Source organism: Sebastes umbrosus, chromosome 10 (assembly GCF_015220745.1).
Source record: "Sebastes umbrosus isolate fSebUmb1 chromosome 10, fSebUmb1.pri, whole genome shotgun sequence".
NCBI classification, from domain to species: domain Eukaryota; kingdom Metazoa; phylum Chordata; class Actinopteri; order Perciformes; family Sebastidae; genus Sebastes; species Sebastes umbrosus.
In genome coordinates, this window is record NC_051278.1 from 28,325,471 (window position 1) to 28,340,093 (window position 14,623).

A 14,623-nucleotide genomic window follows, 5' to 3' on the forward strand; every position below is an offset into this window, starting at 1 on the left:
ATGAGCAATAGAATTAGTACAGTGCATTATCATTATAAAAAAGGGACTTATGGGTATTACTTGAAATAATGTGTAATATTTTTTAGGGACACTCCACAGACTAAGATTAGTTTTCTCATCATGAGACTGTGGTTAGGGGAGCTTTGTCAAGTCTGAGGGCGACAGCATTTACGTGGGCCTCCTCCACTGCTGTGAATGTGGTGTGCTGCAATGTGTTGCGGTGCAGGGATTGCTCCAACAGTTCATAATTGTCTGACCTTTGTGGGCGTGTAGTGTCGCGGGATTCTACTTCAAAACTCCTTAGAACATTTCCTCAGAAAATAATAAACATATTTATGCTGATCACATGACACTGAAAATGCGTGAGAACGCTCATTTTAACGGGGGAACTTATTACGCCCCCGTTTTGCCAGTCAAACTCATGAATGGAACATGATGGGATGGACAGGCAGCGTTTCATCGACTGCTGAGTGAGAATAATGTTTGTGTGAATATATGCGTACAGTAAACAGCAGAACAATCAAGTGTGCACCCTTGGTTGCACTACTGAAAAACAGTTTAGGGGAGAGGGATATGTCGCGAGGTGTTTCCTTAAAGCCTCGTCCACACTGGGAACGTCAGGAGCGCGTGGCGGCTGCATTACCTGTTGTTTTTTTATTTCGGCATCCGTGCTAACAGGTTAGAGCAGCCACACTGCGTGAGACGCACTTCTTACGCACATCTTACGTGCGTCTCAGCTGCGTCTCTTCTAGAGATTCGAGGTCTCGCCTATTTTTAACGTGAGCTGTGCAGTTCACAGCAATAACAAACAGTGAAAGTGATCTATTGACTGTATATTGACATCATCAACCAGCAACATTACTACAGTTTCAATGTCTCTATCTGTAGAAAATGTTACAGAGATGAAAAAAAGTAAAGACTTATTTTTAAATCAACACTTCCTGCTTTCATTTCAAAATAAAAGCCCTCAAGCTTTTTTTCTGTGGACAGAATTCCATCATTTGTTAACACAAGGCTTTTATTCTGAAATATGTGCCGGACAATGTTGTAGAACATGCAGTGACTTGGAGAGCTCCATGAATGAATATAGTACGTTGTTTTAATTGTTGATTATTACCGTTATTTACGAATTACCACCCGTTTTCTAACCTTACTCTGTCTAAAATAAATATAAATAATATTTATAATGAAATTAAATGGCCATTAAAAGGCAAACTCTATGTAGAAAGAAAGGACTGACAGCAGCAGCTGCAGCAGACATGCAGCAGGCACGCTGGTGTGAAGACCCGTAGCAAGTAGTAACGCAGGCTCTCCAGTGCCCACTTAATGGCCGGGCCCTACTTTTTCCACAGTGGAATACCTGGTCTCAAGTGGCTGCAGCTTGCGGCTGAGATACAAAATTGTGTGTTTGATTGCGAGCAGCTTGCAATATTGAATTGCGTTCCATGTCCTTTCTATATATAGAGGTATGAATAGCTCCAGTTTCATCTTTGTGTATGGTTAAGTCCAAGTAGTTGATTTTGTCAGTGTTGAATTCGTAGGTGAATTTCAGGAAACTTGAGATGTTATTAAGATATGACACAAAGTCTATCAATTCCTTATAGCATTCCCTCCCAAAATAGCACAATGTCATCAATGCAATGTTTGTATAGTTTTATCTTTGAGTGATATGGGTTGTTATTAGGATCATGTACAACAGTTTCTTCCCATTTCCCCACAACCAGTCCCGCCACAGAGGGCACTGTTGCTGTTCCCATTGCAGTCCCAGCCTGTTGGAGACATGTTACTATGTCCCTGCGGTCTAGCATATGTTGGACAAACCAAACGACCCCTTCAACAACGAATATCTGAGCACAAAACTGCAATCCGCACAGGCAATATGCAATTGCAAAACATTATGCTGATTATGCCCTCTTCATTAAAATTCTGTGGGATTGAAAGAGTCATGATGCCCACTAGAGGAGGTGATATTTTAAAGAAACTGGCCCAGAGGGAAATGTTTTGGATATACACACCAAACACTATGACACCAAATGGACTGAATGATGACTTCAGCTTAAAATGCTTTTTAATCCACTTCACCACCCTCCAGAGCTGCAGAATTTCATATTTGTGAATTGTGCTTTTTACGACCTTCAGCCTTTGCCATGCGTGACTTGCAGTAAAAGTGCTCAAACATGCATCCCTTTCAGGGAGTTCACTGATAAACAACACCCACATTTTCCATCTACATCACTTTAATTGTTTCCTTTCACTCACCAGGATTCTGGCCGTTGTTGTAGGTCAGAGGCAGTGTATGTGTGGAGTGGACCTGAGTTTGGCTGTAGCCACCTGATGTCTGCTGGTGCTGCTGGTGTCTGTTCTGAACGGGCATCTGGCAGAACTTTCCAGTAAAGTTGGGAGGGCACTGACACTTGTCCCTGGTGCTGCACTTCCCGCCATTTATACACGGCAGGTGACACACCACTGAGAAGAGAAAAAAAGAAACAGGAAGTAAATGAAGTTGCTGCACTAATGGTCCCACACATACAGTAAATACAAACCAAAAAGGCCAATCCAAACACATCTGTGAGTGCATTTGGATTCCCATTTGTCTGACTTTTCAACACATCTGTCAATAATTAGGCTAAAGTACGTCATAGTTGGATTGGGCTGCATCCGGAAGCTGAGCAGATTCACTGCTGATATAAAGCTCAGGGAATCGAAACGGTGCATGTCATCCATTCTAACAAAATTGAATTCACAAGCTTTGATGTCAGAAATCTATCACTGAAAAGAAAAAAATAAGCAACCATGCATGTCACCAACAGTTTTAAAGTTTATTTTATTTTATACCACGGCTACTGTGAATTCTCGATTCTGATTAGCTGGAAGGTGTAGATTAACTTTTAGTGACCGGACAGTATAATCGGACAGGTGCGTTTCCATCCAAGATGGTCCCAGGTGATGACGGTAATGTTGGTTGAGTGGAGATGGAGATATGTCTTGGATGAAGGTGAGACAGGAACTTGTGGATGAACGACGGCAGATGAGCTGATAGACAAACAAACACAAGACTTTCAACCCAGGAGACTGCTGTTCTTCGCCAAGGCCGAGGGCCTAGGAAGGAGGTTATGTTTACACGGGCGTTGGTTTGTTGGTTTGTCCGTTTGCAGGATTATTCCAAAAGTCTGCGATGGATTTGAATTAAATTTTGTGGAGGGGTGGGGTGTGGCACAATGAACAATCCATTAGATTTTGGTGGCGATCCGGATCATGATCCAGATTCAGGAATTTTTTTAAGGATTCCGATCAGCCAGAACATTAAGACCTCTGGGTATAACACATGCGCAGTATAACTGATGATGCGTTGATGACGCATGACCCCGCCTCTTTCCTTCAGAGAGAGAGACAGAGAGAGAGCAGGGGGGTGTAACAACTGTAGATTCAGCGTTTTTTCACATTAAACTCCAGACCAAAGACCAAAGCACACTTGGTGATTGTTGGAAAGAGTAATGACGACGGTTTAGGTGAGTTTTATTTTGTTTCTGTCCTGTTTGAATTAAGTGTTTTACGATGCTCCACTACGTACAGCTGATCTCAACATAAACAAGAATACACGTGGATGATGGCGCAAGTTGAACGGAGAGGGGGGGCGGAGGTCTGCGCTCTCCGAGTGCCATTCTAGTTACGTCATGAGCTCATGGTTTTATTGGATTATGTGCTGATTATTACATTATGAGTTGTTACATGAGCTGAAGTCTCTCAGTGTGAGGCGAGTAACAATTGCATTACAGTAATCAAGTTGGCTTAAAATGAAGGCATGAATCAGTTTTTCTGCATCTTTTTGATTTATAAATCGTGTGCATTTAAAACTGTAAAACTATAATCTATAATGGAGGTAAGTGGATGTTTTAGTGTTACAGGGTTATTGCATAGGGATTGTTTCTGACACATCAGAGTGATGGCGATGTGATGTTTCCTGCACGTTTCCTGATTCTGGACATGTATAAGTCCTGAATGGAGGGCAGGTTGGCAGCAGTATTTTTTTCTGCAGTCCCAACTGTCCATTGTAGTCTGTTCCTGTCCTGTTTGGTGGCTTATCGTAAGCAGTTGTGCAGAGCACAATGGATGGATGATTGCAGAGTAGAAGTGGAGCAGCAGCTCCTGAGGCAGGTTGAACTTCCTGAGCTGGCGCAGAAATCTGATCTCATGAGGTCATCATTGTTTACGTTTGCATGACATTAGAGCAAGTCAGGAATAGAGGTCTGTGCTACTAAGCAGGATTTGTGGTTAGCGAGGTAACTTCAGGGTTAACCCTTCAGGGTTTTCAGTCCTACGACGGTGGCTCATTTCTTACCAGGGTAGATCGCCATGGTAACTGATGCTGAACACCTGACCTGCTCTGGAGCAGGTTATGTTCCAGATAAGAGATCAACTCGTATAAAAGCATCTCCTACTGACCAATCAGAGCTCAGTGCACAGATTGTATGATAATACACAAATATGAAGAAATTGAAGTCATAATCCAGACTAAAAGCAACACAGTTTAAATTGACAAATACAGAAAGGACAGCTGACAAAAAAAATCGCTGACAGTGTGAAATGGACTTGGGAGCAAATACAAAATAAATGAATTAATACATGAGAGTTGTGCATTTACAGTTCCGCAGACTGTTTGCATTGCCTTGCATTACTTTGCTACCGGTACTTTTATGTATGCTGTGGGTGATTATAAGACATGAAAGTAAGCCTGCTTACCGGCTTATTTCTTTATTTGCTCTCAAGTCTGTTTCACACCGCCGGGGTCGGGGACGCAGCTGAAAGAAGGCTTAAGGTGTCACACATGCCAGAATTTTCCTAAAGGGAATAATAAAGTATCTTCTAGTCTTCTATTCTATTCTAAAAGCAACATATTAACTTAACGTAATACACCCATTACACAAAAGTAATTATAGTCAGATTTGCTCATGCCTTAGTGATAGTGCAGTGCTATTATAATTCTATTAATTTACGCATTCACACAGTCGTTGATTTTCTTTTTGCCAGCTGTCCTTCCTGCATTTGGCAGCTTCAACTGTGATGCTTTTAGTCTGGATTATGTGTTTAACTTCTTCGCATTTGTCTAATATTATAGTTCGCTCTTCATATGTAATATTTGCTGCTATGTTGACAGTAGATTTGTCCATGTCTGTGATTGGTCAGATGCTGCAAACCCCACCCCTTCAATGTTAACACGCTCATAGCCAGATAGAGAAACTCTGGGTTGATTTACCAAGTTGATAACCACCGTCGTAGGACCGCTTAGCGGGATCTCGTTTGTTAGGGTTAGTGAAGCCAGATAAGGAGAAGATACACTGGGTATGTTGAACTTGCTTCGTAGTACAGACCCCAGGTTGGACAAAAATCTAACCGGCTGCATTGTGCCAGCCATCAACGGTGATCGGACATCTCGAACGAGCGAATTGATGAGTGTGCAACTCCATACTTTTCACTTGCACAAAAAGTTTGGAAAAAAAAACACCAGGAAAACATCAAGCTTGGTGCAAGAGAGGAGTGAATATCAGGAAACAAAGGAAAGCAATGTTTTAGCAATGGAGCTAGTGAATACTGTTCATCCTTAAGATATGTCCAGTGGATTAAAAGGTGCAATATTTCTTATTTATTATTATTGTTATTGTATAGTGGAGTTATTTTCTGATAAATTGAAAACCTCAAGTGAAGTACAAATCCTAAAAGTACAGTAAAACATTTTTGTTTTAAGTTTACCATTATATAACTAGAAACAATGTGACAGCCCTGAGGCATCTATATAACTAGACTACATTTGGTTAAAAACAAAGTTAAACTAACTGTGATATGATCATTATTTCAAGTATGTGATGCATACTCTCCAATACAAGACAATCTAAAATTACAAAACATTTTCATACGTTTATATCTTTCCTTAGCCTCATCTTCTGGACTTAGCCGGCTCTGTTAATTGGCCAACGTGTCATCAAGGGGGTTGTGGGCTTAGTATAAAAGATCCTCCCCTTCCTTCCATTATATCATGAATCAACAGTCCTCCCTAACCGCCTCTCTCATCGGGTAAGTATGATAAACAAGACAAGTGCGATTTATTCTGTCTCGGCTCTTTGAGCTCGGTCTGGACTGCAAATAAACTTTCAGCAACCAGTTCCTTGGCTCATGTCTGCACCCTATCACACAGATGAGAAAGAGAGAGGAAGAATGGGAAGAAAGAGTCAGGCAGGGGAGGAATGAGGCAAGCCTGGACAGGCACATGAGAGTAAAGCTCTATTTCTCCACCTTCAGTCACATCCATGTGAATCTGCAACATTCTCTCAAAATACCAACAGTAGGTCGGAAAAGTAATAAATAAATATCTGTTTTACTGTTCTGTATTTTTTGACTGATGCAACCTATGGATGACTCTTTGTTGTTAGCAGTAGTCGAAGTAAACAAACCACCATTAATACGGTGGCACCTAACATGTGAACCAGCATATAACACTATATGAATTATTCACTTCCTTAGAGCCTTTGCTAAGAAATCTTTCCAAAAGATACAGTAGAACCTTTAACAGGTCAAACATATAGTCATTAAAATTATTATCAACTCTCCAGTTAACTAACAGCTTGACGTATCTTCTGTTCTGGACCGTTACTAGCTGTTCTAACAATACTTTTCAACTTCGATAAAAAACAAGCAAATGCCACGAGCCTCTCTTCCATGAATTATTTTTTCCTAAAGAGAGAGCGGTCTACTGCAACGTATCTTCATACAACGGTTCTAATGATACCTGACAAAAAGTTATTCCTCATTTTTCATGTGTTCTCCTATGAATGTCTAGCAACACGTGATCATTTTCGCATACGTTACAAGCAAACGGTCTTTTCAAAATAAACAACTTGGTTAGGTTTAGGAATGTGGTTTGGGTTAAAATAACTACATTTGAAATACTTGGGTAGGTCATAGACTGTAAATAAGAAGTGGACGTAGTCACCGTGACATCACCCACTGGTTTGTGGACTGCCGCTTTGAAGTCTCGAGTTTGGCATTTTGGCAATCGCCATCTTGTTTTTTTGCAACCAGAAGTGACATGAGAGGGTGGAGCTAAGTGCAAACAATCGCTGAATCTATAAGACATTTTTAGGTGACCAAAATGTTACAATTAACTTTCATGAACTGAAAACACACTGCTAGCGACCTGTCAATCACAAGGTAGCCCCGCCCTAAAGCATCCCCTGCTTTATGGTCTATCTGACTCTAAATGGGACCATAATTTACTAAATGAACATCATGCTGTATTGAAGAAGACTTGTAACTAGCGACTGAGACCATAAACTCATTGTTACAATGTTTACTGAGGTAATAAATCAAGTGAGAAGTAGGGTAATTTTCTCTTAGACTTCTATACAACCAGAGGAGTCGCCCCCTGCTGGCTGTTAGAAAGAATGCAAGTTTAAGGCACTTCCGCATTGTCTTCACTTTTCAGACTCTGAGGGTGCCCACGGGGTTAGGGTTAGGCAACAGAACTACTTGGTTAGGTCCTGGCCAACCTCCCACTTTTGCAGTGCTATTTTATGATACATTTCTACAACAGTTTGATGATTAAATCACAAATCACTGTGGAGGACAGAAGTGTCGCATTAATGTTATTTTTTCCCCAAAGCCCGTGTCATAACCAATGTCATTCACACAGACTTAACTTATCTGTCGGGGGGTGTGACTGCTTGTCATATCTGCTTCCACTGTCAGTGTAATGGGTTCATTTCAACTCTGCCAGCGCAGTAATAGCGGTGAGAGCGCAGTAAATAAATCAGCCGCCAGATTCATCATAGCCATAATATGAAAGCTTTTTACATTTGTTGACAATAAGTGATTTACTTTTTGGTTTTGTTTGAAACTTCAAGAAAGAAAAGAAAACAATGCTACCAACAGAAAGTTGGTGCTTGTGGGTCTATGCTCATGTGCTCATGTATGTTTTCTTTAAAGGTGCTATATCCAGAGCATTAACATAGCAGCAAACAACCCTTTGCTATGTAAAGAGGAGTAATGTCTACCTGAGCAGAGAAGGAAGTCTCTCTCCCTCTGTGTGTGTTGTAATCAGAGCTTCTCCTTGCTTTGTTGACATAGCCGTGCCGGCCGTGCATGCTTTTAGTGCATGTTTATACATGTGAGTGTGCCCCACTGGCCAGTGGCGCCGGCAGGATTTTATTTCATAATACGCACAAGAACCGCCTGCCCGCTTACCTTTAACGACTATAGATCTGGCGCCACAGCCCAGAGGAACGTGCAATAAAAGTTGGCATGAAATACAAAAGCAAACGGATTCCCTCATTTCATGAAATCTCTGCAGCATCTGAAGGCAGTACCCTGATAAACCCATAGCCTCTGAGAGGTGCCGTTACGCGGAGCACGGTGCCGTTACGCAGAGCACAGTGCATTTACGCAGAGCATGGTGCCGTTACGCAGAAAACGGTGCCGTTACACACGGCCATTCACTGTGTTTACCTTCAATGAATCGCCTGAAAACGACACCAGGTTGCTACAGTATAACCATACAGACCTCTACACACATCAGTCTGGTTGGTTATGACTCAATATTCTATTTTATATTATATCTACTTTATATGTTATATTCTGTTTTATGACGAGACGTCCGGTTAAATCATAGCCCCTTTCCAACTGTCTTTTTAGCAAACGTAGCATCTCATGCGACTGCAAACGCTGTTGTGTAACATTAATCACCATGTGACCATACCAGCTGAGATACATTACAATTATTGCTAATTTAGCGTTGGTCTGATCACTTTATTTATTTTTTATTTCTACATTTATCAAAGGAACTTCTTGATGGAAAATCTTCCTCTGTCTGTCTTTGCGTGCAGATTTGTGGTGATGTGTCTTCATGTCGTGACGCTTTGAACCCTCCAGACATTTCATGAGGTACCGATCTCCGTTTGCTGAGCTATACCTTCAGCCAGCCCTTTTGGACGAAGGTGCGCATAAAGAAGCCCACACAGTCTGCGGCCTAGACCTACCATCGTGCGCTTGGCATTTATTATTCAACTTTCAACTGAGGGTGCAATGCATGCTTTTGCACACTCGTAGAACCGGGCCTGTTTAGCGTCTTCATCATAAAAACAGTCAGGCAGTAACAGCAGTATGCAACTGCACGGTGCGTACATATGGCTGCCGGTGCCACTGCTACTGGCTAGCTCCTGGCCGCTGCTCTGCACTGCTGATAACGCCATCCCGACTGACGGCTTTGTTGCGGAAGCGTAACTGCACAATGAACTTCATCGCTTTTAGCCTTAACTGCAGCGAGATCCTGCCCTGTTCACAAATGTTGATCTTGAAGCGAAATGTATTTAACTGCTACGAGTGAACCCTGACATTACTACAAATCCATCCCAAACAAAAGAAAACCATCACTCCACGTCACCCAGAGTTAACAGTCTGGTGGGGGTTTTTTCATGTTTGAGCTGGTGTTAGTCCAGTTATACTAATTTGTTCAGCTGAGTCAGACAGGAATTCATCTTGTTCCATGTTTCTGCATGTGTCAGAGCTGGAGATCTGCTCCTTGTAAGGAACCGAGGCAGGTTCAGACACAGTTTGCCGGGTCTGTGCAACACTTAAAAGAACATCACGTGCTCCATAACACAGATCTTGTTTCATGGTAACCTGAGGCTGTAATATTATTGTACACACTCAATTCACATATACTTACCCTACACGTTTGATTCACTACCTGACACATCAAACCAATTTAAACATGTTATAATTTCTTTCTAACATACAGACAATGCGTCTAGATTTCTAAAGGAAACTGTAAGAGCTAAGAGCCAAATTAACTGACAGGTAGCCTATCAAGATGGATCCACGGGTTAGCATAGACCGCGGAAGGGGGGCTGCGGCCCGGGTAGCTTTTGGAGTCTGATTTAATATTTTTAGGAACAAAAGCCTGAATTGTGTCTGTGTTTGATCTCAAAACTTGCACTTTAATCGAGTCAAATGATATTGTTCACTGTCACCCACTCCCACTACTGCGGGTTGCAATTTGACTTACCAATCATATGCATTGTTTATCAGCAGCATTGTTTGGGAACCATGGACAGCGCTGTTTGTTGTGTGTGGAGGCTGTGTATGTGTGTGTGTAGGTGAGAGGTGGAGATAGGTAGAGATAGAGCGAGAGAGCACTAAAAGTGCTAACAGCTGTTTCTAGCGCCACAAACAGCTGTTTCTACGCACCTTTCCCAGCTGATTTGACGTAAATTCAAAATATAGCGCTCTTATAGTGCTAAAAAGTTATTTTATTATGTGAGTGCTAAATGTATTCTTTGATTTTGAAACAGTAGCCTTATGCTGTTGTTGTCCTTTAGCCTTTCTGAAGCTATTGTATAGTAGTTTCAGATGTGTTCATGTGGGTATACTTGTACCTCTGCTAACTCTTTGAGGATCTATTGCACAATCAAGCAAACTGATCAAGTTACAAGTCTTTTGATCTCCTATAGAGCTCAAGATGAGGGTTACTCTCAAATAAATAAGTTTGTCAACCAAGAAAAAGTTGCCCTCGACTGAATTTGAACATTTCTTTGAGTTTGTCCAACTTTTTATTGAACACCTTTGGGAATATAAATCTCAAAAACAATGCTAGTAAATGGCTGTATTAATCAGTAATCAGTCTTACATCTAACAATTTGAATTTAAAGTAATGTTTACCTATCAAGTACAGAGATGGGTCTGGAACGTGGATAGCTGTGAAACAAACACTGGAAGCAGGGAGAAACTGCTAGCTTAATAGCATTAAAAGTGAACAAATACCCTTTATCAACTCCAAAGCTGTCTCAACTATAATTTCCATCTTGTTTATTAAACATATAGAAAAATTAAAGAAAAAAGTGACACATTCAGATATTTCTTGACCAACAAACACTGGACACAGTGACTGGATTACATTATACTTAAGTCTCGGAAATTAACTACATTAACCAGATTCATTTTCTGACACAACATTGACATATTACCACTTTATAAAGTTGATATAGGGAATATTTTAGAACACAATTGCTCTGTTCCCCCCCCCCCCGTTATAAAATAAATCTGTCTCTTTAGCTGCTAAATGCTCCACTATTTTCACACGGTAGTCGCCGACTTTGTCTGTCTGCTGCTGGGTGTCGGGCAGGTTGTGTAAAGTGAGTTTATCAGATCTTTTTGGTTGATGAGAGTAGAGTTTGTGAGCAGCAAACCAAAACAAGTAGGTAAAAGATGCTAAAACACTCCATAGAGATGAGGGGGGCTGCAGCGGGTTCGTCAAATGACTCCTTTCCTTTCGCACATAGTCATTAGATCCATTGTTAATATAAATGCATTTGAGATTATGTAAGTTTATAGTATTATACGTTAATAGCAGCACCCAGGTCAGATTGTGCAACTGCAGTCAGTGTCAGAGTGCGATCCTGTACACCAGAGCGAATTGGGGAGTATACAGGATCTCAATAGCAATATACAAAAGTGCGGATCTCTTACCTACTCTGAAGTTGGGTGCTGTCAGGGTGTCTGTAGCGTGGCCGTTCTCACTTATGATGGTGGTGGTGTTTCCCAGCTCGCAGTTGTTGTGACATCTGCCTCCTACGCAGGTTAATTTGCAGATGGTTGGTGTGAAGACCACCTTAATCCTTCCCGTGTGGTTGCCCACTGCCACCGAAAACACGGCATAAACCAAGAGGACGGGGAGAGAGAGCAGACGAACTCTGGTTATTCTTTGATCCATTGGGAAAATGTTAAATCACTTCAGCTCGACACAATCAGCCGGCGAGGCCCCAGTCAAAACAAAAACACAAAAATGGGCTGTGTAATTTGAAATTTTGAAAAAACGTATGATGTGTCTCCTCCCTGCACTTCCAACTACCCCTCTCTATCTGTTTCTCCTCCTCTTCCACTGCTCCTAAATCCAGTGGCGCCTTTGAAATGTGAGCAGGAATACAGAAAAGAAAAAAAAATCTGGGAGAGGGAGAAGTCAGCAAACAAAACTCTGGGATGTCTTCCAATTCTTCATTATAAGTCTCTGAGAGGTGGATATTGGCATATGAGCATACTGAGCTTTATTCCAAAACAGACAAACAGCAGGCATGCCACCTTCCGCTTCTGTGCCTGCTTTCCTTGCTCCCTGGTTTTCTATCTTCCTACTTAGTTTTTACTGTTGATGTTTAGCAAACTATGCTCAGGAACTTAACCACCACAAATAAAGAAAAAGAGCAGTAGTCTTTTGAAGTACTGGAAGACAAAAGCTTATCAACCCGTTTCCCTGTCCGCCGAGTTCCTCCCCACCCTCATAAGCCCAGCCCTCAGTACAGACTGATAGAGTCCAAACTATGACAGACGTACTGGATTCCATCTCAAAGTATCTGACACATTTAATCTTTCTACCTACTGTACACCAATACCTTACATCTCTTCAGGCACATTTAGCTTTTTCCTCCAATTCTTTCAACTTGATTCACTTTTAATATCTCTTCCTGGTTGCGGTTGTTCTTGGCATCCCTGCGTCAGCTCCAAACCCCTGTCTCCAGTGCTCAGTGCTTTGTCTGTGGCTGTCAGCTGTTCACACCAGTGCAGACGCATGGAGTGAGGCCAAGCAGCCGGAGGAATGTTTTCTAAACCTGAGAGGCAGGAAAAACCACTGGATAAGAAGCCCCAGCCTACCTAAACATTTGCTAATAGGTGCAAAAATTAACTATTTTCGAGGGACCTAATATGATGTAGTGGTTACAACCAAATGCCAGTGGAAAGGTGGTTTTAGAAATGCTGCCAGGACCATATATGGATGTCCAAGATTTGAAGTCTAAACATGGTTTGCACAATTCACTTTGATGGGAAGATTATCCCCAAAAAGAAATAGGAAGGTTCTCGCTTCATTAATCTTTTGTTTATGTTTTGGCTCATGTATGGTTCATACATGAGCCAAAACATAAACAAAAGATTCCAAATCACAAAACTGGAAACTCCTTACTCACAAATAGATTGATAGATTATTTTGAGCGCCTACATTTCACAACAACTAAATTGAAGTTATCAATGTTTATTGATGCTGTTAGATTTCCATTTACATCAGTCATTTTCTAAATGTGGTAAAAGTGACTTATGTTTCAGCCGATTAGACTGTTGTCAGGCTATGAAACAGTTGCTATAAGCCCCATAGATGTGGGTAAATAGGGGCCTAATACACCTACTAGTAGGTTTGATCACCTATTCACATGGTAGATCTCCAAAAGAAGGTATAAAAGAACACGATAGCGACCTCTAGCGACCGTAGTAATTATGACAGGAGTAGAAGCGGAAGTTAGGCGCTACAGTGTGAAACTCCATAAAGGACGGAGGCTGGGGGTGATGGATGGGACACAAAACACAGGGTTTTCACCCAGGAGACTGGAGTTTGTGACCCGTGTGAAACCAACAATGTGTAGTTGTCTTTGTGTTCGTAGTTATTTGACCCAAAACATGGTGTTCCCTAAACTTGACTAAGTGTTTTTTTTTTTTGCCTAAACCTAAAGAAGTCTTTTTGTTTGTGTTCAAAACGTGACGTTTCATTCAATTTTATGTGTGAACGTGTTGCTTTTAAGTTTCACTTTCACTTTTACAACATTGTAGGCGTAGTAGGCCCCTAATGACCTATATCTATGGTGCTTACAGTGACTGATAACGCCTATTAAATGGCCTGATAACAGTCGAATCAGGTGTATATTTTCGATCATACTTAACTGCAGAGGTGGGGGACTCGAGTCACATGACTTGACTCGAGTCAGACTCGAGTCGCAAATTTGAGGACTTGAGACTTGCTTGACTACATTGATAAAACACTCGACTTGACTTAAACTTAAGAAGGATGACTCGAATGCTCGACTTTTTTTTTAATTAAATATTTAAATTTTTCTAGATATTGAGAAGTTACGTTTTGTTTTTGAAACATCGGGTGATTTCTAGTACAATGCGTGCAAACCTTGCAACCTACTAGGACGCAGCAGAGGCCAACGCCGGAGGCAGCGAGCTGTCATAGAGAGGCCTACAAAAATAATAAAATTTGGATTCAATGATTATGTTGTCGATGACGGTAGTAAGAAGAGAACAGCGGTATGTAAGGTCTGCGGCTCAAAAATCAGTGACGCGACCACCACAACATCCAACTTCATCCGTCACCACAAAACCCACAAAGGTAGGATACGTGAGTGTGTCTTTTTAGCTAACTTATTGGCTGGTTAAATGTTAGCTAGAAAGATAACGTTAAGTTGAAGCTACGTTAGAATTGGCTTTGAATCGATTATGCATTTTATTGAGAAGACATATCGTTAATGTAAAAGAATCGGGGGTATGATTCAGGGCCATATAACCAGTTAAACTATGGGGGCACGTTACTAGCTAACACAGCTGCGTGCTCAATTTCACAGGTTATCAATATGGGTGATGGAGGCACCGGTATTTTGGTGTTTGTTTACGGTGACCAGACGTCCCGGTTTGTCCGGGACAGTCCCGGTTTCAAGCACACCACAATTAAAATAATAATATTATACTTATATACAGTATACAGTATATAGGTTTATCATGTAGATTAGCCACAGCACCAGACAAATGGGATTACAGT

At 41.4% G+C, this 14,623-nt stretch overlaps 1 protein-coding gene across 4 annotated transcripts in view; it reads right to left on the bottom strand.

Moving 5' to 3' along the window:
* The window catches only part of ltbp1 (latent transforming growth factor beta binding protein 1), a 109,811-nt gene that overhangs the window by 53,936 nt on the left and 41,252 nt on the right, over positions 1 to 14,623 (bottom strand). For all 4 annotated transcript variants that reach the window (XM_037782009.1, XM_037782008.1, XM_037782007.1 and 1 more), the window contains exons 5-6: positions 11,515 to 11,682; positions 2,260 to 2,466 (exon numbers count right to left, since the gene is read on the bottom strand). In XM_037782009.1, the coding sequence (XP_037637937.1) occupies positions 2,260 to 2,466; positions 11,515 to 11,682 (375 nt within the window). The remainder of the gene's footprint in view (positions 1 to 2,259; positions 2,467 to 11,514; positions 11,683 to 14,623) is intronic.